The sequence below is a fragment of the Excalfactoria chinensis genome, chromosome 25, assembly GCF_039878825.1.
Source record: "Excalfactoria chinensis isolate bCotChi1 chromosome 25, bCotChi1.hap2, whole genome shotgun sequence".
Lineage (NCBI taxonomy): Eukaryota > Metazoa > Chordata > Aves > Galliformes > Phasianidae > Excalfactoria > Excalfactoria chinensis.
Genome location: NC_092849.1, coordinates 1,384,883 through 1,407,629, shown reverse-complemented (window position 1 = coordinate 1,407,629; position 22,747 = coordinate 1,384,883). Strand labels below are relative to the sequence as shown.

Genomic DNA, 22,747 nt, shown 5'->3' with positions numbered 1-22,747 from the left:
CCCCGGAGAGGCGCAGAAAGAAGAAATAAGAACAGAAGTGAATTGTGCTCATAGGCGAGATGCCGAAGGGTGCAAAAAGGAACGGAACAATGAAAAGAAGTTGCCTCGCCGTGAGCTATAAGTGAGGGGCACGACAGTACAGGCTGGACGCGGAGGACTAAGAGCTTGATCCTTCCGGTTCATAGCGAATGATGAATGGGAGTTGCACGCGGCTGCGTGACGTGTGCGCCCTTCTGTTACGACGTGCACAGCCCCTTCTGAGCGCCGGAGGGTCTCAATGCACCAACAACAGCTTGATGTCAATATAGGATTAAATAAGGGGGGGGCTACGGGCTGATTTTGGGGTCCTTGGGGTTTCCAGTTAATAGGGTATTTTGGGGGTGATTTAATGGTGCTGTTGGAGTCTCTTAGTGTTTCCAGCTCTTTTCTTAAGCACTCAAAGCTGAGTCCGGCTGACAAACATGAGTTTAATCTGTTTTTACACTAAACCTGTACATTTCTCCCCCAAAAGGGGAAAGGCTGAGAGTCCATAGGGATGGGTACAGATGGATACAGAGAGCAGGTGGGTACAGAGAGCAGGTGGGTACGGACTGCAGGTGGGTACAGAGCACTCTATGCACTGAGAGGGGAGTCCCACACTCCCCCCAGGCTGTCCCTGCAAGGCACTTTGGGGTGGGGTACAAACAAACCCCCCCCCCAACCCACACACACACTGAAAGTGATGCACCATGAGCCAAATCCCAGCTCTCAAAACCCCAAATCCTTCAGGGTTAAGCTTTTGTTTTCCCCGTGAAAACCCAGCAGGGCTGTTCACACCATCTCATCCAGCAGAGTGCCAATGCTGGCGTGGGGCTGAGCCGGACCTGCCATAGGTTTGTTGCACATGGGGCACACGCAGCGCACCTCCAGCCACTTCACCAGGCACCTGCAAATCAGAGACATGGGAGGATGCAAAGCAGAGACATGGGAGGATGCAAACCAGAAGGGAATCCCCCCCCCTGCTGCCCCAGTACTCACTTTCGGTGGAAGGCATGTTGGCACGGCAGCACCCCCAGCTCCTCCTTCACCTTGAAGTCCTCCAGACAGACGGCACAGGTCTGCTGCAGGGGGTGAGAAAGGGTTGAGAGTGAGCAAGAATACGTGGAACCCAAAGTGATGCTCATCTGCAGCCCCACTCCTGCTAGAAATGCTGTGGAAGCCCTGCTGCTGGAGTGCCTTTCCATGGGTATTCCCAGCCCCATGCTGCCCCAGGACGGGTTTTCCTTCCTGATTTCCAACCCAGCACTGTTGATCCCAGCCTGGCGCTGGCACATGCCTGTCTAACTCACCATACAACCTCAGGAGCCCCAGTTCCATGCTAGCCCAAAGGATGGAGCTGGGATGAGTGCACCATACTCACCCCATGCACATTCAGCCTCCGGGCATCGCCTTTCAAAACCACCTGGGGAAGGAGATAGCAGTTGAGTATCAGGAGCAGCTGGGACTGATCCAGTGGTAGGTTTCTATGAAGCAAGCATGGAGCTGGGTAAAGTCCAAGCTAGACAAACTGTGTCCATGGCTCATCAGCCACCCCAAATGGGGCTTGTGGCTCCTGTGGGGCAGCCCCAGCCCTTAAGCCTCACTGAAATGAGCCAGATGGGGGGAAGGTTGAGCTGGGCATTGCAGCCATGTGCCCAACATGTTGGTGGATAATCTGGGGACCAGAAGCATCACACCCTGCTGCATCCCCACCAGCTGCTCCCACCTCCTCCATTGACCCCACATCTCTAGGGGTCATCTGTAGAAAACAGCCATCAGCCTTACCTCCTTGTACCCAAATCTCTCACTCTGTGCCTGGTGCCGCAGTTTGCTAGAGATGGGGAGAAAAAAAGCACTGTGAGCTTCACAGCATCTCAGAGAGGAGCATCTGAACAGCATGGGTGCAGTTCCAAGATGATCCCCGAATACCCCTCCCAAAGCCCCTTTTCTGCAGAGCTGGGGGTTCTATTGCTTCACCTGCAGGAATCAGCAGCAGGCAGCAATAAGGGCTGACAACCCTGATTGTTTGCCTTCAGAAGTCATTCTCGGTGCAGGAAGTGCCCTATTTCCAGCACTCACCCACTGGCAGCTCCCAGCCCTACCACTACGACCTTGGCTTAGACAGACAGAGGGGAGACCTGCTTACAAAGCAACCCAGCAAAGCACAGGGGGGAATGAGACCACTCGCAGCCTTCACTTCTCCCCCAGGCCGAGCACTGAGATGTGCTCCCACAGCCCCCAAATGGCTGAGGGGTTGCAGTGGGGCTGAGGCATCCTGTGGTGAAGGACGGAGCAATTCGAGCCCAAAGAAACGCCAGCTGCTGCTGCTGAGTTTAAAAATAGCCCTCCCTGAGCTGGGAGGGGAGTGGAAAGACATCCTTCTCCTGTGCAGCACTGCTCCTTCCCCTGCCCAACACAATGCATTGCTCTGCGTGGTCCCCTGAAAAACAAGAGCCCCTTCCTGCGTTTCCTGCTCTGCTCTGCCGCAGGGGACCAAAGGATTGTGCCTGGCCCCTGATCCTTGGGGCAGAGCCTTGTGGTGAGCAGCTCTTGTATGATGGGATAAAGCAATGGGCACAGGGGGTGCAGTGGTCCAGGCGCTGCGGATGCTCCTGGATGATAAGGCTCCATCAGAACAGCAATCGGTGCTGCAGGGTTCCGGCTCACCTGATGAAGTAGCAGCAGAAGATGAGGCTGAGCACGAAGACAAAGATGCCAGTGCCAAAAATGACCATGTAGATGTTGAGTGGCAGGTCCTGAAATGTGATGGGGGGCATCGTGCAGGATTTACTGGTGTAAATCAGCCCCAGACTGCAGGAGCACCCTTTGGGGGGAGAAGAAAACTCAGTATTTAGAATAGGAAAAAAGAGGAAGAAGAGGTGAAGAACTGAAGGAGGTGAAACTTACCTTCTTCCATGCCATAAAGGATATGCCAGACAAGGCAGGAGGGCACCCTGCAGCCCAGGGCAGGAGATGTGTGTAGCTCCTGCTCATTCCCATCCGACCTCTCCCAATGCAGCCCCCAGAGCCTCCCATCCCCTAACAAAAGCCCTGATGCTGTCTTGTATGCTGGAAATCAGAGATCTCTGCAGGGGTTGCACCATTACTGACTGCTGCATCTCCACAGGCATTGAACTGCTCTCCAGCAGCACAATGTGCCCAAGACAGACCTGTGCACTGGGAAGGATGGGAAGCATCCAGCTTAGGGATGTGCATCAAGCAAGCACCTGGGCTGCAGGAAATGAGGTTTTCCTGCCTACAGAAGGCAGAGCCACTGCTGGCCTTTGCCTCCTGTAATTGCTTGACACAGCCTATGTGCCACTCATCTACAGAGCAAGAAAGGGAGGATTTGTTTTGTTGGCTGCTGTTCTCCCAGCATTCTGCTCTCCAGACGACCAGGTGCAGGAAAAGACAATAGGAAAGGCTTTTTTTTTTGTTGGGGATTTTTTTTTTCTCCTGCTGGAAATGATTGCAAGGGGAAAAAAAAGAATTAAAAGGATTATTTCAGCTCTTAAAAAAACACCACAGGACAAGTAAATGAGGTAATGCTGTGTGCAGGGAGCTGGGGCATGGGCTGCTCAGGATGGAGGAAGGCTCATTTGAAGGTGACCAAAAGGAGAACAGTTGTGGCAGCAATCACAAGTCATGAGCATGTAGGAGTCCTGATGAAGCAATGCTGCTTCCATGTGTGTTTCAAACCAAGAGCTGCCTCCCTGGACATATGAAAAGCTCCACTGCTGCAAGAGCTGCGGCACCAAAGCAAGATAAGGGCTGGAAAGCTGAGTCCCATTCGGCCCTTCTTTTGATGGGAATGCAGGCAGAATAGCCCTGCTGGACCCACACCTCAGCAAGGGGCTGTTCCCACAGTCCCCACTCACACAGGGATTGGCAGAGCAGTACCATGCAGCAGGGACACAGATGAGGTAGGAGAGGAGAAGCTGTAACATACAGCCCCGTACTGAAGGAAGCAGAGAGAAACAGCCCTGACACGTCCCTGCCAGCCACAACACAGCTGGCAAGGCTAATTTTAGAGCCACCAGCTTAGCAAGGCTCATTCCTGTTCAAAAGACACTCAGGAATTCCCAAGGGCCAGAAGGAAGCACAGCTCTGGGCAGTGCCTGACCTGGCTGGGGAGCAGGATGGGCCCTGGAGCAGCAGTCCCAGCAGACCCAGCCACACTTCCCCCATCTCCTCCACCTCCTCCCCAGTGGAATTTATCAGCAGGGTGGGCGCTGACTCGGTGCTGGGATTAATTAGCACAGCCCTTTGCCTGACAAAGGCTTTCATATTTTTAGCTCGGGAGGAACAGAGCAAATCTGGTTTTAATACAGCAAACACCCAACAGGCACCAAACCCAAACCAAGCCACTCCACCAATCTAAGCCTCCCCAGGGCTAATTCTGCACCTGAAGGCAGGGGCCTGGAAAGCAATGGGCAGGAATGGTGACTTGGTCTGTGCAGTGCTTTGTGAACCAGGCACAGGCCTGGGGTTTGTGCTGAGCGCAGCTTCTCCCTCACCCCCCCCAATTCTTGTTCAATCAAACAAATGGAAAACTCAGCAGGTCATTAAATAAAACCATTCTTTCCACTCCCACACAAAAGCTATGGGGCTTTGCATCACCAAAATTGAATGCAGCTTCCATATCTTTTTTTTTTTGCTGTGATGCTAAAAATGGGCTTTCCTGCAAAAGCCTGCCCTGTGCCAACAGCTCACAGCAGGGACAGAGCCCACCAAACAAAGGTTAGGGCTGGGGACCACCAAATCCCCTAGAGAATAGCTGAGCAATGGGAGGAAAAGCTGCGATGCCAAAGAGGAGCTGCAATTCCAGTCCAGCGCAGCGCATACCTTCTGTTATGAAACGTGGAGCACAACTATTTGTGTTGCAAACCTCAGTTTCATTGCTGGGTATCACGTTTATTTGCACCGATGGCCCCAATTCTGCGACGGCCTTCCATGGTAAACAACAAAGCGATTTTTGCCAGACTCCACTGACTTAAATATTTGTGAGGTCAGGGCTTAAGGCCAAAACGCACACATCAGATGCTTAGGGCCAGTCCTAAACCCACGTCCTGGCCTTTGCACAAGGGCAGGCTCTGTTCTCAGCGCTGCCCAAAGCCCAAACCAGGGGAAGTTGAGAGAGCTGTGGCTGCTCAGAGCCTCCCAAAGCAAACTGTGTGCCTGGGGCTGCTGCATTTGCTGCTGAGGAGCACTAATGCAGCTCATGAGGGCAACCCAATGCTGGCAGCCTGCCTGCCTGCAGGACCACTGCTTGCCCCAGCTGCACAGCACACACAGGGCATTGCATTACAGCAGAGGAAGCCACTGGGTTGCATTATATTTAGCTTCAAAGGCTGCAACCCCTCCATAAATTAAAAGAACCCGGCCTTTGTTGCTGAGGCAGAGCTTTGATGGTGGAATTCCCAGCGCAGCTTCTCAGCTATTAGTCATAAAAATAAACCACTTCTCATTTAAACAGAACTCCCTCACATGTGCAAACAGTTCCATGTTGCTGTGAGTTTCTTTCAGCCAGGAGCAGAGCGCCTGGGCTCCACTAAGTGGAGTTTGTTCCACTGACACGTGGGAGAAGGGTTTTCATTTCGAACAGCAAGAGCAAAAGCGCTGCAAGTTCCACCAGCGGCGGGATGGGTACTCTGGAAGCGAACCAGAAGCAAGACCGAAGTGACCCTAACCCTAACCATGACCCTGACCCGAGTCCACGGAGTCCCGGGAGGAGCCAGAAAGCATCGCGAAGCAGCCCGGAGCCACCCCAACCCCTCAGCCCCATCCCGGTTAAGGCTGCAGCCCCAAATCCCGGCCCTTCTCTCACCGTGGCACCACTGGAACGGGGGCATCCGGGAGCGGCTCCGCGGGGCCGAACCGGCTCCGCCGTACGCAGCGCCGGGCCATGGCCGGGAGCGGGGCTGGGCCGGGCGGCGAGGAGCAGCCCCGGCCCCTCAAACCCCGCCCCGGCCCACGGAGCCGCCCCCGGAGCCGCCCCCGGTCTCGGAGCTGCGGGTTCTGCTCGCCCCGAGCCATGTGCTTTGCTGGGTGCATCCCTGCGGGACGTCCCGTACGTTGGATGGGGCTTCGGGCAACGCGGGCTGCTGGGTGTTATCCCAGCCCACGGCAGGAATGGAAATGGGAAGGATTTTTAGGTGCATTCCAACACAAACCCTTCTGTGCATTAGCCCTCTGGAGAGCTGTGCTGCAGGCGCTGAGCTCCCAGTGGCTCTCAGTCTTGTGCAGGGGATGCAAAGGAGATTTGGGCATGATCAGACTCTTCCAAAGTGTAGGAGCATCCCTTGCTGCTCTTCGATCTCCCAGTAGAGACGTCTGGGTACTGCCAGCATCCAGCAATGCACAGCACATAGAGCAGGGCACAGCACACAGCAATGCACAACACACAGCAGTGCACAGCACACCCAGCAATGCACAACACACAGCAATGCACAGCACACAGCAATGCACAGCACACCCAGCAATGCATAGCACACAGCAATGCACAGCACACACAGCAATGCACAGTACACAGCAATGCACAGCACATAGAACAGGGCACAACACACAGCAATGCACAACACACAGCAATGCACAACACACAGCAATGCCCAACACACAGCAATGCACAGCACACAGCAATGCACAGCGCACAGCAATACACAACACACAGCAATGCACAGCACACAGCAATGCACAGCACACCCAGCAATGCACAACACACAGCAATGCACAGCACACAGCAATGCCCAACACACAGCAATGCACAGCACACCCAGCAATGCACAGCACACCCAGCAATGCACAGCACACAGCAATGCACAGCACCCAGCAATGCACAGCACACAGCAATGCACAGCACACAGCAATGCACAGCACACTCAGAAATGCACAGCACACTCAGAAATGCACAACACTAAGCAATGCACAGCACACAGCAATGCATAGCACATAGAGCAGGGCACAGCACACAGCAATGCACAGCACACAGCAATGCACAGCGCACAGCAATACACAGCACACAGCAATGCACAGCACACAGCAATGCACAGCACACACAGCAATGCACAACACACAGCAATGCACAGCACACAGCAATGCCCAACACACAGCAATGCACAGCACACAGCAATGCACAGCACACAGCAATGCACAGCACACCCAGCAATGCACAGCACACAGCAGTGCACAGCACACAGCAGTGCACAGCACACAGCAATGCACAACACACAGCAATGCACAGCACACACAGCAATGCACAGCACACACAGCAATGCACAACACACAGCAATGCACAACACACAGCAATGCACAGCACACACAGCAATGCACAGCACACACGGTCTGACAGTGACTTCACTCTCTGATTCACCCCCTTCTGCCCTGGACTGAGGATCAGGGAGGATTTCTTCCCATCCCAACCCTGAGCACACCAGGGTGATGCTCTTCTACCTGTGGCACATTGCAGCCTGAACACAAAGTCTGTCCCAAAGCACACAAGGGATGGCCAGGCTTCTTCCTTAGCACTGCCTTTATTTGTACAGGTTAACACTAAGCATGGAGGACACCCAAACACTACGACTAAAGGCCTGTTTGCCAGGGACAACACGCCAGACCTAATTCACATTGCTACACAGACTGAAAACAAATGGGAAACAAGACAAGGAACACACACAGCTTCAGTCTCCTGGGGAGGGAGGGATGGGACCGGCTTGGCAGATGCATCTGCCATATGGGAGAACCAACCCTTGAAGGCTTCCAGGAGCCAACAGGGGTCGAGAATAACCTGAAAAGTGTTGCCATGTCCCTCCAGAGGCATCTCTGCGTGAGCAGGCTGGGAAGGAGGCTATGCATTAGGCCTACCTAAGTGTCAAGGTTGCAGATTGAGGGCCTATGCTTTACCACTAGGAATAGCTCGCATGTCTGGGGACCCCCTCTGCTGGGGGGGGGAACCTGTTGCATGGAACCCACTAGCTGCCAAGCATCTGCACCAGGAGGAAAGCCCTATCTATCTCTGCCACTCAGCAGGATGGGGTGAGCACTGCGCTGCTCCCACCACGCAGCCCCTCTCATCCTCCTTCATGCACTCCTCTTCAGCCTCAGGGCATTGTCCAGGGCGACCAGCTGGCGCAAGAACCCCCTGTTGGGGATGATACCACGGTGGTCTTTGACGGTCTTTATGGCTTCTACGAGGGGCATGTGGTGGCGGATCATGAGGTAGGCGAGGACCAAGGTGGCCGACCTGCTCACCCCGACAGCACAGTGCACAAGGATCCTTCCTGGGGGTAAAACACAGGGGCTGTGTCATAGCAGGGCGAATATCTCAAATACAAAGTTACTGAGGGTCCAACTTTGCATCCTTGTGCTGCAGTCAGGAGTGCAGCCTCCAGGGCTGCATGTAGGGCCTCAAGTATGGCGTGAATGTGGTCCCCTCCATGGCAAAGGGTATCAATGCAACAGGGTCTCCCAAAACAGTTTGAATAGGAGCAGCCACAGTGCTGGACACAGGCTGTGACCCATGGGGCAGGGCTCTAATATAGCCTATCTCCTCTTTGGAGGAGGTGATCCAGACCAGAAGATGGCTGGACTAGATTACCTTAGTGGTCTTTTCCAATCTTAATGATTCTATGATTCTTCATAGACATCAGGCTGGAAGTAGCTTTGTTTCCTAGGATGCCAATCAGCTTTCCACCCACCCTCCCCATTCTTTCCCAGCGCTCTTCTCTTTACCACTGACCTTCATTCAGCGCCTGATGGATGAAGTCAGCTGCAGGATAAAAGTAGGGGCTCATGTCAAAGGAGGGCGAGTCGTGGGCCTCGATGCCCAGGTAGCGGATGCCCGTGCCCTCATAGTACTCTGCACCCCCTCTCCATTTGCTGTGTGAGGCATTGAGGATGTGGGTGATGCGCAGGTGAGCCAGCTCACGCCGGTTGGCTGCTATATCTCTGCAGGGGGGGGGGAGAAACAGTGCAGGAAAGTTCCATGTTAAAGAAAAGTCTCAAATGTCCCGGTCCATTTGCATCTGAGAAAGCCAAAGGAGAAGGAAAGATGCTGAACTCAGACTCACAGTCATGGGTAATCTCACAGCCCATGGGCACGTGCCTCCACCCACCTGCTTCAGTACTTCAACCCACGTCCTCCTCTCCCTCACATTCCCAACTGTCCTCTCCTAACTTCTTCCATTTCAAAAGCCATCCCTCATCCCCTCGCTTCCCATTTCCCTTGTGATACATACTGATCTCCCAAGTAGAGTCCCGGCCAGACCTCATCAGCATGGTTACAGGCTGTCTTCCCTGTGTACAGCAACCGTTCGAGCTCGAAGATGCTGAGGATGGGGTGATGGTTGCGTTCCTCCCGCACACCCCGGCTCGGTGACCTGGTGCTATTCCTGGAGAACCGGGACAGGAAAGCCATTGGAGCTGCTGAGACCCACAAGGCATACCTGTGGGGTCGTGAAGGCCGCAGAATGGCCTGGAGGTCTCTTCTGCTGCTGCTGCCACCCACGGTCCTGTGATGGAAGTGATGGAGATGCTGTTAGAAGGACAAGGAGCCCTCACCCCATCCCTGCTATAGAGCTGCTGGTCTGAAGCAGCCAGGCCCAACCTTCCTGCAGAGAGGGCAGTGTACAGGCAGCTATCCAGTGGTTCCTGCTGTGAGACAGCATCACCTACACTCCCTTCCAACAAGCAATACTGCTGGGGAGCAGTTCGCAATGCCAGGGCTGGGGAGGGAAGCCAGAGAGGCTGCCAGATTGCTGAGTCTCCATGGGCTGAGGTTCTGCTCCAGCTCCACGACTTTGGGTTCAAGCCATACTGGCAAGAGATGCTCCATACAGGACCACCTTCCTCCTGAGCTGGCTCAGGGGCTTTGCCTGCCAGCGGGACAATGCCAGCTCAAGAACTGATGCTGCCAACCTGTGATCAGAAGCAATGAAAGGCAGCCAGGTCTGGGCAAGCCACCAGGATTGGGGAGGAAATGCCCCAAACAGGTGGAGGATTCCATATGGCACCATGCAGAGCCTGGCCCGGACCCAAACTGCTGCAGACCAGGCACAAAAGACAGCAGGGAGGGAGTGCAGGGTTAACCCTTCTGAGCACAGCAGTCCTGCTGCTGCATTTGAACATCAGGACTGATTTGGGTGGGAAAGAGTTAATGTCAGTGGATGAGAGAGATCATTTTACAGAGCCGATCCTCTGGGACACAGTTCCACTCTCAGACCTTTAGATCATGCTGATACATGTCACCCATCTGCAGAAAACCTCCCCGGACAAACCAGTGTCAATCCCTGCAGCCAAGCATTAACTCAGAGTTGCCTTCTGCTGCCCCACAAACACAACCCCTCCAACACGATCCCTCTGTCTCCCCATGCAGCTCCCTTTCCCACCATCTTGCTGCTGCCCTGAGTTGCCTGGGGACAGGAGGTGTCCCCAGGGCCCCCATCACAGCCCAAAGCAGTAGCTCAGCGCTGCCCACTTCTCCCAGTGACCCCAAGGGAGGAAGAGCAGTGACACTGGGGAGCTGGAGCAGATCACATCTCCCTGCTCTAACATTTTGCCCAGGGCGCCTGCCAGCAGCCAGCAGCGTGGAAGGGAGAAACCTGCGGCCATTTCTTGGCAATGTGCATGAGAAAAAACATTGCAAGGACATAGGGGAGCTCAGAGAGGTTCCAGAGACCCCTGGGTGCCCCCCTCTTTCCCCCCCTGTGCTTGGGGTGCTGCACAGAGAGGTCAGTGCCATTTCATCCCTGGCAGTGCTCCTCGGCTCTGAGCAGGGCTGGATCTCACCCTGACACATCTCCCCTGCCCTGATGAATTTTGGACTCCTTCGTGCTGGGAATTGAGACTTGGCAAACCCCACCTGGAAAAGGGATTCTGTGTGGCTGAGTGCCGGGCCCTTAAACCTTGGGTGACCTTGGCTGCAGTGCAGCCACATGCCACCATAGGCAGCATTAGGAAACAAACAGCAGAGGGGTCTGAAATAAACACCACGTCATCATTACGAGGCTGTGCTGAGCCAAACAGCAGACCCCCTTATTGCTGCAAAACCAGCAGTTCATACCTATGGGGGGGGGGGGGGGGGGGGATGCAGCTCTAACCTCAGGCCCAGAGCTGGCTTCCAGCATCCCACCCCCAGCACACTGCTGTGCCTGAAGTGCTGCAGGGGAAGAGAAACTGCCCCACGTCTAAGTACTCAGAACAGAACCCACCCTCCCCCTATGGGCACCCCCCCCACCGGGGGGCTCACAGCCCGTTCTGCCCATGGCTGCACGGAGCTCCTCTGCCAGTCATGCCACGCTCAGAGGGAGGGGAGCAGCAGGAGAGCTGCCTGGAGCAGAGCACACTCCCAGAGACAGACAGACAGACACGCAGGAGGGAGGAGACGCCCACCCCCTTTTACTCTACCTTGGTGAGGGCTGAGATGGCTCGGCTCGAAACAGTGTTGTGCTCAGATCCAGTCGGCCATGTCTTCCTGCTGCTGCCGCCGCTGCTGTGGAAAGGCTGATGTATGAACATCTATTTTAAGCCATGACATGTCCAGAGGCAGGTTTGTTTATATCATGCTGTGCATGGATGGATAAGGGAGGAATGAGGGAGTCGGACACAAACGCAGGCTTGCGTGCAGGCATGCACACACCCTCACATAAATGCCCATTACTACGCAGACAAAAACAACAGCAACAATAGCAGCTTTGCTATCACTCCTCCTCCAGCAAACCAAAGCCCCGGGCAGACAGAGAAGGGGAAAGGAAAGCTCTGATGCAATGGTGCTGGTGGCATGGTTACATGGTTACCACCATCGTATCTCTGCAGCTGTCTCTGGAGGATGCCTTGCTAATTTATTTGTGATAATTGACCCTGATGAGCTCCTTTGCTGGGGTCTGTTTAGCAAAGCTGGGGTTTGGCGTCAGTTTCTTCTTCATTTGTGAAGGAAATAAACCATGGGAGGTGAAAGGGGGGAGGGGATATGTTATATCTATTGATACATTCATGCCAAAGTCAGGGATGAAAAGAGGAAGCTCAGAAGACTGAAGCTGTTTGTTTTGACGTCTTCTAAATGACACCGTTCGCTTCAGAAACGCTTCAGTGTTTCAGTTAAACACTTCCCAGGCGGAGCGTTCTCCCGTCCCTTTGAAGTGCTGGTGTTCAGTTTAAGTTTGCCTCGAATCAGAAAGTGGCAGTGGGGGGGGGGGGGGGGGGGGGGGGGGGAGAAACAATCTGAGAAGGAATGGAGACACTCTGTTTCAGAGCAAACCATCACCCTCAGGTTTATGGCATTCCCTCCTGCACTCCTCTGCAATCCAACAGAAAACTTTCTGCTTAGTTGTGCATCTCAGGATGCAACCTCAGGAGCTCCGGGACTGAACATGGCATCCCCATGCAGCTCCCCTGTGCGCTGCTGCCCTCCAGGCCTGCTGCCAGCTCCCTCTGCTCCCTTTGGCTCCTGTTTAGCACATGGGAAGATGCACCCAGAGGCCCCACAGCAGACTCCCAGGGGAGCACAGGTGCCAACAGGGGACAGCCCCAGTAAGCCCTGCCCCTGCTGAGCCATTGTTTCTGTGCTGCAGGATGCTGCCAGCTCAGGAAAGCCTGTTCTGTGTCTCATCCTGAGCAGAGGGTTTGGTGCCTCTCACTGCAGAAAGGCCCCATTTCTGCCCTCCAAATCACAGCAGCCAGGTGGCCTGTAAGGAAATTTGCAGCTGTTGCATGGACAGCTTTAAAGTGGACCCCCCCCCCCCATTCCTGTCCCAACAGTCTGTAAGTTGTGCTTCTAAACAGAAGTGCCAACAACCTCCATCACAAAGGGTGAGATCTGAATTAAAAAAGCCCTACATGAAATAAAATTAGATGGATAAACGCTTTGGCAGAGCGTTGCCTGTAGGGAACTTACTGGCCATTTAAACAGAGGATTAGTAGTCGGTATGTTTTTATTCCAATAATAATACTGGAATTGCTTTGTAAAGCAGCCAGGAGTCTCCAACAAAGCCAGTGACTTCTTCTGAGATAATGACATCTCTGATGGTTTGGAATGTCTGGGCAGCTGCAGCGAGGAGTGTCAGCAATCTATTTCTGCGTGAGGGAAGTTTCTCAGACACAAGCCAGACCTCCTCCCCTTGTTTTCCATAAACAGCGGTGTTGTAGTGCAGACTGACTCACTCCTTGCTCCCTGGCAGGCTTTATCAGCTCAGTGTGTCCCTCCTGCAGCACCTGTCCTTGAAGACGAAAAGCCAAAACCCCAGAGCTGGGATGCAGGGTAGGGGGGGCACGAGCCCCACTCAGTGTTTGCTGTGACTTGCACACACCTTGCTCAGTTTTCCCACCTCATTCAGACCACCCTGTTGTTGCAGTTCCATCCCTCACTTGTTTTGCTCAGGAATGCACTGAAAAGCCCAAATCGCCAAGGCACAGGGAGAGAATTGAGAAGACAAACCTGAAAAGCCTTTCACCTGCCCACAGTTCCCCCAGGGTTATCCCCCTGGGCAGCACCCAGCTGTAGGATCAGCCACAGCATCCCATGGCCCCACTGTCCTTGCCACCTCTATTGCTCCATGATACCTGTCCCCCACAGCTGCAAAGAGCTTCTAGTGCTGGGCAGGCAAAGGCTGTGTGGATGCCTGGCTGGGGGGCACAGGAGAGGAACACTGAGCTGTGGGCATTGCTGCAGAGAGCTGCTTTAGGGCTGAGCAGCTGAAGGGCAGCACAGCACAGGTTTACTGCAACCCGTAGCTGCAGATCTGCTGCTGAGGGGCTGCTGCCATACAGCAGGGTTGGGATGCTGGCACAGGCAGTGCTGTATCCCTGTATCTCAGCTATTGTCAGAAACTGCTGTGCACAGCAGGCCTGTGGCAGCAAGGGCAGAGCAGCTGCTTTCAGTTCAATTAGAGGCAGAATTGGCTCCCAGCAGAATAAGCAGCACACCCACAGCTCCCAGCTGTCCCTCCCCTCCTAAACGGAGCTCAGAGCAGGGAGGAATAGGGTTTGGGGCTCTGTGAAACCCACAAGCAAACTGCAAAAAGGGCAGCTTGGAAAAGTTCTCAGATCCGACCACTGGAGGCTGCTCTGGTTATACATAAATCACCACCACGCACGTTGTCAAACATGGAAAACTCAACCCAAGGAAATAAAGGGCAGGGGTTAGGGAGTTTCTAAGCTGCTCTTTCCTGCCTTTATACTCCACATGCATGCAAATGCACCGTAGACTTCACAGCTCTATTTTAAAGATCAGAGATCAATCACTTTGCGCAGTAAATGCTGCATGTCCAAAAGCCACCTGGAAGGCACAGGAGCCAGAGTTTATTACACTCAATCACAAACAGAACGTATGTATTTCATCCAACATGCACCGCTTGGCAGACCCACTGCAGAGTGCAGAGGGAGCTGCAGAATACCAGCAGAAAATTAAGCCTCGTCGTGGCAAGAAGGTGACATTATGGAGAGGGGCAGTGCAGGTGAGAGCAGTGTTGCAGCAGTGTATTGAGAAGGATCTGACAAATGGGGTTTGCTTGGCACTGAGCAGCCCAGGAAGGAGCTGTGTGCTCAGGTGGGATCAGTGAGCACCCAATGGGGGAGGGAAATCCTTTGCAATGCTCTCTGGCTGTGCTGTGGGGTGTGCTGCAGGCTGCCTCAAAAAGCATCACAGAACATTGATCTGCAAGAGGCTCCTGAGGCCATGCAGCCATCCCAACGTGGTATCAACTGCATCAAAGCGGTGAGGTAACAAAGAGCAATCTTTATTCTCTATTTGCTTGCATTTAGAACAGGATTGAAGGTTTCTCTGGGGGCTCCATCCGTGCTGTAGCAGTCTGGAAGGAAACTGCGAAGCTCGAGGTTACCTTCCCAGGCTCTCCCAAAGCTCTCCATTCTCTGGGACAGCAGTGGTGTGTTGTTAAACCCTTTCTCAATGCCAAACAGACTTCTGCTTCCCTATAAGAGTGGGATCGAAGGTAATAAACCCTTAGAAGGAGGATGTGCAGGAACACAGCCCCTCTGTGCCCACTCCAGAACAGACGTTAAAGCCTCATCACTTGGCTGGATCGATTCATTGCTGGAGGGGCTACTCGAGTTCTGGCAAAGCTGAGATATTTTCCATTAAAAGAAAGGAAAAGGCTGGGGGGGGGGGGGGGGGGGGGGAAGGAAGAGGAAATAACAGCACCAGACTCATTGTCCGACAGCTGTAAAACCCACAGAGCCTCAATTTGTGAGGAAGCAGTCCTTGTCCAGAGGGAGAGAGACAGCTGCTCGCTTTGTTGCAAACTTGCAGTGTTTATGATTACTTAGCAGGGAAGACTCAGAATTGCTGGTGGACGCATTTTGCCTGTCATCCGCTGTCTTGTTAATGTCAGGAGCAGCCCAGGATGGATCTGAGTCTCTACAGAACACAGAGGGAAAAAAATCACTAGGAAAAAAAAAATACAGCTGAAAAAAAACCAAACAAACACAAAACCCAAGTTGCTGGCAAAACACGCTGTGGAATCCTGATGGCTGCTGTCTGAGCACTCACTTCAGCTTGTCTCTTCTTGTTAGCAGAGAAGCTGGGGCACAGCCCGAACCCTATGGAGCTGGTGGGAGGTTTTGCTGTTGACCTGATCCTCATTGTGTTTAAATGCTCAGAAGGATGTCAGATGGAGGAGAACTTCGCATGCCTTCCCTGGAAGGGAGGGCGGCTGAGACACAGCGATCCCCATTAGCAAAGCTCAGCTCCGCACGCTTTTGAAAGGCTAATCCTTCAAGACGGAGGTCACATCTATCTCTCATAGCAAAGCACTCTTCAGAGCAGCACCAATCAGCACTGGAAGCTGCACCTTGAAGGCAGGGGGTGGGAAGGTGGTGTGGGATGCCCCAGGACAGCCCTGGTGTGATGCTCACCCAGATGTGCCTTCCTGGGTCCTCCAGGAACTCAGATGCTGCTCTTACAAACCTCAAATCCTCCACAAGATCTGCTAGAGAGAGAAAAAAAAGGAACAATATCAGCGTTGAGGTGGAAATTGAGGGCAGGTCCTTAGCAGATTCACTCTGACTTGCAGGGAGGTTGGGACCTCGCTGTGATTATTTCTCTTCTCCAGCGTTCTCAGACCCAGATCTGATCACTGTGAGCACGGACACGGAGTGCTGTCTTTCTGAGACCCAACACAATGGGGTTCTGCTCTCTACGCACCCCAACACCCCGCGCTGATTTCTAAAGCAGGGAGAAGAGCTTCGGGCTCAAATATGAAGTCGTTCAGTTGGGTGCCTAATTCCTTTCAATCTTTATTTTATTTCCTAGCCTCGGGGCTCTGAGCAAGCAGCTGGTTTGATTTGATGAAGAATAGAGCTGTCCCATTAATGGGTCTGATGTCTGAGAGGGCGCTTTCAGCTGGGGATGGATCCCAGCACCCTTTACCAGGCCACACTTGCTGCTAGATCATATTTTCCCTTCAATGACATTACATCTTAAATGTGCTTTCACTGTAATAACGTTTGCAGTAATGAAATCACTCTGCTGCACGGTCTTCTTTTAACAGCACAAATACCTGAGTTGGCTACAAAGGGAGATTTAAATGTCACAGAGGATGTGCTGGATGTGTCCATCAGAAGATAAGGCTTCTCTTTGTCGATGAATGGAGACACAACGGTGGCTGCCGGGCGTTCGGGGCACAAAGGCTCACTGCAGCTCCTTCAATAGGGAGAGAGGCAGCTCAGGGGAGAGGCAGATAATTCAGAGAGCTTTCAAATCTCATGCTGGCTATAGGGCTCCTAAAGATGTAACAGTGACAAGGCACTACATTTGCAAATGAAATGGCTCCAGAGCAGCTCCTCTCTGATCTCAGGTTGTCCAAGGAGGCTGTGGATGCCCCATCCCTGCAGGCATTCAAGGCCAGGCTGGATGTAGCTCTGGGCAGCCTAGCCTGCTAGTTTGTGACCCTGCACATAGCAGGGGGTTGGAACTGGATGATCTTTATGGTCCCTTTCAACCCAGGCCATTCGATGATTCTCTTGCCTCCTGAGTTCAGCATTTGCTTTGAGAGCAACGATGCGAGGGTGGGGAGAGGGATGGAAGGCCATTGCCCTGGGCCAACCCCACCTGAACCACTGAAACAGGCAAACTGCAACAAATGGAGCTGCATCGTTTCTATACTGTTGGTTTGCTTTGAACAAACAGAAGCTCATTAGGTCTCCCCAGCAGTTGGAAGTTGTGGTTTCAGTTGCACACACTCACAACCATTCGGGCCTGATTGGCTGCAGCTGGTTAGACCCCAAAATTCTCTTCCAATTTAGTCTGTGAGAAATGGATCTCCTTTGAAACGTGTGGCTGCTGGATTCCATTGCTTTGCTTATCCCCAGGAAAGCTCTCCTTTGGTTGGCTGATTTACTCCAACAAAAGAACTACAAATCCCTGCTTCCATCAAAACCAGCTGTAAAACTTCCAATATCTTAAAGGGAGGATTGTGCCTTGGGGGTGTAGGATTTGGTGAACTGAAGAGCTACATGAGAAGCCACTGCATTTTGCTGCTGGCTCTGAGTGGTGATGCTGCCTGTACCTGCAGCATGAGCCCCATTGCCACCAGCAGAGACAGCAGCACTGCACCTACATGGGAAGTGCTCCTCTTTCAAAGAGAGGATGGCAATGAAGAAAGGAAAACATCAGGGCTGATGATTCAGGGCAGATCATCATGCTGTGCCACATAACATGGCTATGAGAGGAGCAGCCTTTCCTCTGCAGCGATGCTTGGTGCAATGGGGAAGGGGATCCATTTTCTACTTCTGTTTTTAGCAGAAATGTTAATTTTAGCCAAAAAATAAAAGGTCACGAAGGACGAAAGACTGGGAGGTGGTAAATAAACAATCCTCCTCCTCTTCTCGCCCAAAAGAGGCTGCAGTTCTGAGCTGCTTTGCCTAATGGAAACAGGCAGCAAAGGGTGTTTGGGCTTTAATAATTCTAATTATTCCACAGTATTGTGAAGTAAATTAGAAACCCAAATGAAATCAGCGTCCCATGGCATTTGGAAATGTACAGTCACAGAATGCAGGTATCTAAACCTATCCTGAGTTCTGTCTCACGTAGACAGGGCAGAAAATAATGGAAAATACACTCAGAAACAGCGTAGAAAATTAAAGCGCACACTTCTGTACACTGAGTGCTGCATGGGCACTGCCACGGGGAGGAAAGCATGAAGGAAAGCAGCCCTGGAGCCTCCTGCACATTACCCCCATGCCTTATCTTTCCTTTTCCAAACGTGTCTCTAAGGAGGATGTTCCACTGTTTCCCCCTCTCCCCTTCTCCTGTGGGATATGCATTCATTGCCCCCTTGCTGCAGCTGTTGGTCCCTCAGGAGGAGCTGGGAAGTGCAGAGGGATTGGGCATTTAACAGCTGGGAAATCCATGAAGGTTTGAATGGGAATCCCTGGGGGTGTTTGTGGGGCTTCCCTGGAGATTCTGCCCCACAGGAATGGTCTGAGTGCAAGCAGAGAAGAAACTCAGAGTTTTTCCACAGCAATAGAGTAGGAAATTCCCACCCCCTATTGTATGGCACAGCTTTGCCCTGGGCACAGCATCTAATGATCCAGAAGCCTTTAAGAGGTGAGCAGGAAGACAATTCCTACAGCCAGGTGTGAGAGCTGGGGACTCAGAGCACTCTCCCATAGAAGCAGCTATTTATCAGCATCCTCATCCATCATGCTGAAGCATGAAAGGCCAAACCAGTGCCACTGCTTCTGGCTGGTTATTGCAGCACTACTGCACATGGGAAGGCAGATACCCTGAAAGCACTGAGTAGAGCCTGGGAGCAGAGGGCAGAGCCTGATGGGCTGAATAGGATGTGACAGCAGGTAAGCAGGTGTGCCCAGGTGAAGCCATCCTGGTGGGGGATGCTGCTGTACTGCAGCTCTGGGTGATTTGTGCTGCCCAGAGGCAGGAGGTGCAACGAAGCTCTTCCTCCATCTCCACAGCACACATTTTGCTGACAGCAGGCTGTTATCTCCCCCACACACACCTGGGAGAGCTGGTGCTTCAGTAAAAGCCTTTAGCCTCCATTTTTCTCCATGGAGTAACAAAGCAGAATGAGTAGCATCTGTTTGACTGTGGCCATCTCCACTGTGCCAAGGGGTATTTTACCCTCCCCGTTGGGGCCAGGGCAGAAATCCAGCAAGCAGCCATCACTGCAGCACCAGCCTTTATCTGCTCCATGCACCTGGAAGGCATTCAGGGTAATATCCTCACAGCTGAGTTGCAGCAGGGGCAGCTGTGCCACCTGCAGCAGGTGTTCAGATGGATGCCCATGGGGAAGAGAGTCACCAGCAAGTGTTGCCATCCCATCATTAAAACACGGATGCTGAACCACTCAGGGAAAAATACACACAGATCATCTGCAGGTCCTAAGTCATACTAGATGACTCTCTGAGGGAAGCTATCTCACTTTGGAGCTGCTGCCTGAGGGAGTCCTGCTCTGTTCCATTGCCTTTCCTGCTATGTACAGGAGCAGCGAGATGGGTCCCTGTGTGCTCTGGGCAGCACCAGCATCACGCAGACCATCTATCTTCATGTTCTTTTCATCCAGTGATTTATACTGTCATGCAAAAGCTTGAGGCTGAGCAGGAAATGAAAGCAGATTTTCCACTATGAGCCCCATCTTTGGGTCCCTCCACACCTCACCAGGGTTCTCACGCAAATCCATGGTGATAAGGTCTGATGATTGGCTCTTGGACTCAGAGGACCACGATTCTGAGCTGCCTTACACATGTATAGAGGGAGATAGTGCCTGTCCCAGAGAATTTCAATATAACAGCCAAGAGATGGTAGAAAAGAAGTATTTCTGTCTGACATCTGTGTTGACCCCCTCCCTGCATCCACACAGCTGCACCAGCAATGCTTCCCCTGCTCTCTGCAGCCAAGGGTTCAGCAGCCACAGCTGTGCATAATGCAGCCCCTTCCCTGGTGCCACTGCCAATGCACACTGATGGGACCCCGCTCCTTTTGTTCACTCATAACCACTTTGCTGAGCAAGTGGAGGCAAAGGTTGAGCAGAGCTGTGGCGTCTCCCAGCAAGGCTGGGCTCTGCTGGGCTGCATCTTTTGTTCTTCTTCCTCATTGCTTCAGCTGGCTTTGGCCATCTTTCTTCATAAGTTTCCCAAAAGTGACAAGGGCAATTTATTATATGTGCACAAGGCCTTGGGAATCTCCTGGAGACATATCATTCCTGCTATTATCCTCCTCACACGAGGAAGCGTTGTTCTTGTCAAGTTCACTCTCTTCCTCCCCTGCAAAGAGAAGAGAGGGTGCTGGGGATTTTCCATTAATCATTTTTTTACGCTGAGAGCTGTAGCTCCCGTCTGCATTCTGATCACTTCTGATCTCTGCCACCATTTTTCATGGTAGCACTTATGAGGATTGTTTTATGCTGCTGACTCGAGGTGTGATAATGACCGACCATTCGGTTGCTCCAGAGTAAAGCCTTACATTTAATGTATGCTCCAGTGGGGAAAATCTATTGCAGTGATATGTTTTCTTTCTTCTATTCTTCTTCAAGGAAGGTGCCAAGAGTTGCAAAGATGGGGGGGAGAGTGATGGAAAAGACCAGCAGAGGGGGTTTGGTGTTAGGGAAGAAGGTGGTCTTAAAGGTCCCTTCTAACCCAAACCATTCTATGATATGGTGAAGGGAGGGAGAATTGAGCAGAGGTTTCTGCACCTGAGCTGGGAGCAGCCCTCCCTCCCTCCCTTGAGTTCCACGTTCTCAAAGCTGCACTGATGAGTGCAATAGGTGATAAGTAATCACGACAAAATGTGTAATTTCTCCTGTCACTTTTGCTCTGAGTCCTTTGGAAAAGCTGTGGGACTGAGCAGCTTTCTCCCATTTCCCCTCTGGAGAGCAGTAAAATATGCAGTATCCAAATACAACTGCCAAAGTGGGCCCTGAATGAGGCCCTTCTCTTCACTCCCCATCCCAAGTGCTGTCTCTGGGTTGGCTCCCAGCAGATCCCAGCACAGGGATCACTGCCCCTTCCCTCATTGCAGGGTCCGTGCAGAATTCATCTCAAATGTAATCTCATCCTTCTTACACAAGGGGTTGGGAACTGGCTCCTGCTCTGCTTGTGCCTGAATGGATGCACAGTGCATTGTAATTCCGACCCTCTGACATCTCATTTTAATACAAAAAAGCATAAAACAAGAGATTGGAAAAGACCTTCTGGACCATGAAGTTCAGCTCTTTGAGATAAGATCTCATCCACTCCCTGTCACGTTCTCTCTTACCACCTGAATGCTCCCCGTGCCACTGCCCGGGGTTCAGGATCAGACTTTTCAGTGCTCACAGACCTCTCTCAGTGTGTGTTTACTCACAGCACGATTGCTCTTAGACTAACAACGTCCTTTAGCTTAAACAGCATCTCCAACACTAACACTAACAGTAATGATGGCTAATTACGAGCCCAGAGGGGCTGTTGCTGGCACCAAAAATAACCCTGGTAATAGCCCAGCATATTCAAGCTGGGAGTAGTAATAAATAACATCTCAGATTCACCAGCAGTAGAAGTGCATGTCCATACTGGAGGATCCAGGGGGGTGAGAGCTGCTGTGGGGGAGCAGGAGGGCCCAGGGCAGTGTCCTGTGTGGTTGGAGGAAGACAGACAGCTGCTCAGCCCCCAGGATGGGCAGGGAGGGGGAGAGAGTGGTCCCTGCTGCCTTTCAGGCCAGACCTACATCAAACTCGTTAATGTCAATAGGAGGGAAATTGAACTGAGCTTTGTTGTAACCTTAATGAATCCTTCACCGGTTACAGTAAATTTATTCTTTTGATTTCCCTTTCTCCCCCCATCTTGTTTCATGTGGGCTCTTTTTTTTTTTCCTTTTCTTTTCTTTTTCCCCCTTTTTATTTAATGTTCCTTTTCTGGCAGCTTCTTCTTTTTATTTCTCTCCAATTTAAAACACAGTTAAAAAGCTGTGGTTGATTCCAATTAAATACCCCCTTTGGGATTACTAAAACACACACACTCACACGCACACAAAGACCCCCTCTTTGATTGTTTCCACGGCAACGTATTTAAATATCTCATTCATGGTGTCCAAGTGAAAAGCTGAAGGATTTGGAGAAGCTCCTTCTTTTCCCTCTCCCTCACCTCTCTCCTCCCCCAGATACTCACCCAATGGCATTAATGGTACAGCTGGAATGCAGAGTGAATATGGAAGATGTGTATATGCTCCTGGAATTCCAGAGGAGGACGTGAGCCAATAAGATGTCCAACTATAATGCAGAACTGTTGTAATTACTTAGGAATGGTGAGAATGATAGCAGAGTATTGTCAGTAATCACATGTCAAATTCTGCCATTCCCTAAAATAGAACAACCACAGAGCAACCCATAGAGCTGTGTTGGCTTGGAGGTGGTTGAGAAAGACGGGGCTGATCTTGAACGATGCAGTTACCCAAAAGCAATGGCAAACCAAAGGCAAGGGAGCTGCTCTGGGATGTGCTTTTCCCCATGCTGATGTGGGACTCATTTCCCACCTCTCTTTCAGTGATTTTCACCACAAAAGTGAGAATCTGGAGGCATTTGGACCATCAAGTAGAGGTGTGAGGAGGTGAAGGAAGTTTTCCTTCCCTAGCATGGAGGTCTTAGTGTTGAGTGCTCACTGAGAACACAACCCAGGCACTGTCGTTCCCATGCTGAGCTCCAGCCCATCCCATCAGAGCTGATTCAGGAATGTCCATCAGTGCCAGAAGTTCCTTCCTCCTCTGCCCACAAAGCTCTCACAGAACACAGAA

The 22,747-nt window shown here is 52.2% G+C and overlaps 2 protein-coding genes and 1 non-coding gene across 3 annotated transcripts; 1 reads left to right on the top strand and 2 right to left on the bottom strand.

Annotated features, from left to right (window-relative positions):
• The first annotated feature begins 168 nt into the window (after positions 1–168).
• LOC140262745 (small nucleolar RNA U13) lies at positions 169–263 on the top strand. The gene has a single exon (XR_011905862.1). It is a non-coding gene; the product is annotated as a small nucleolar RNA U13 (small nucleolar RNA).
• Positions 264–448: 185 nt separating this feature from the next.
• RNF122 (ring finger protein 122) lies at positions 449–5,972 on the bottom strand. The gene is made up of 6 exons (XM_072357053.1): positions 5,846–5,972; positions 2,686–2,842; positions 1,804–1,849; positions 1,400–1,441; positions 1,018–1,100; positions 449–925 (listed from the first exon to the last, which is right to left on the bottom strand). Exons 1-6 carry the CDS (start codon positions 5,868–5,870, stop codon positions 811–813), a joined length of 468 nt encoding a protein of 155 aa, XP_072213154.1. The 5' UTR covers positions 5,871–5,972; the 3' UTR covers positions 449–810.
• Positions 5,973–7,533: 1,561 nt separating this feature from the next.
• On the bottom strand, positions 7,534–11,940 carry DUSP26 (dual specificity phosphatase 26). Its single transcript, XM_072357052.1, has 4 exons — positions 11,419–11,940; positions 9,252–9,524; positions 8,753–8,961; positions 7,534–8,294 (listed from the first exon to the last, which is right to left on the bottom strand). Exons 2-4 carry the CDS (start codon positions 9,428–9,430, stop codon positions 8,095–8,097), a joined length of 588 nt encoding a protein of 195 aa, XP_072213153.1. The 5' UTR covers positions 9,431–9,524; positions 11,419–11,940; the 3' UTR covers positions 7,534–8,094.
• Between the last annotated feature and the right edge of the window lie 10,807 nt (positions 11,941–22,747).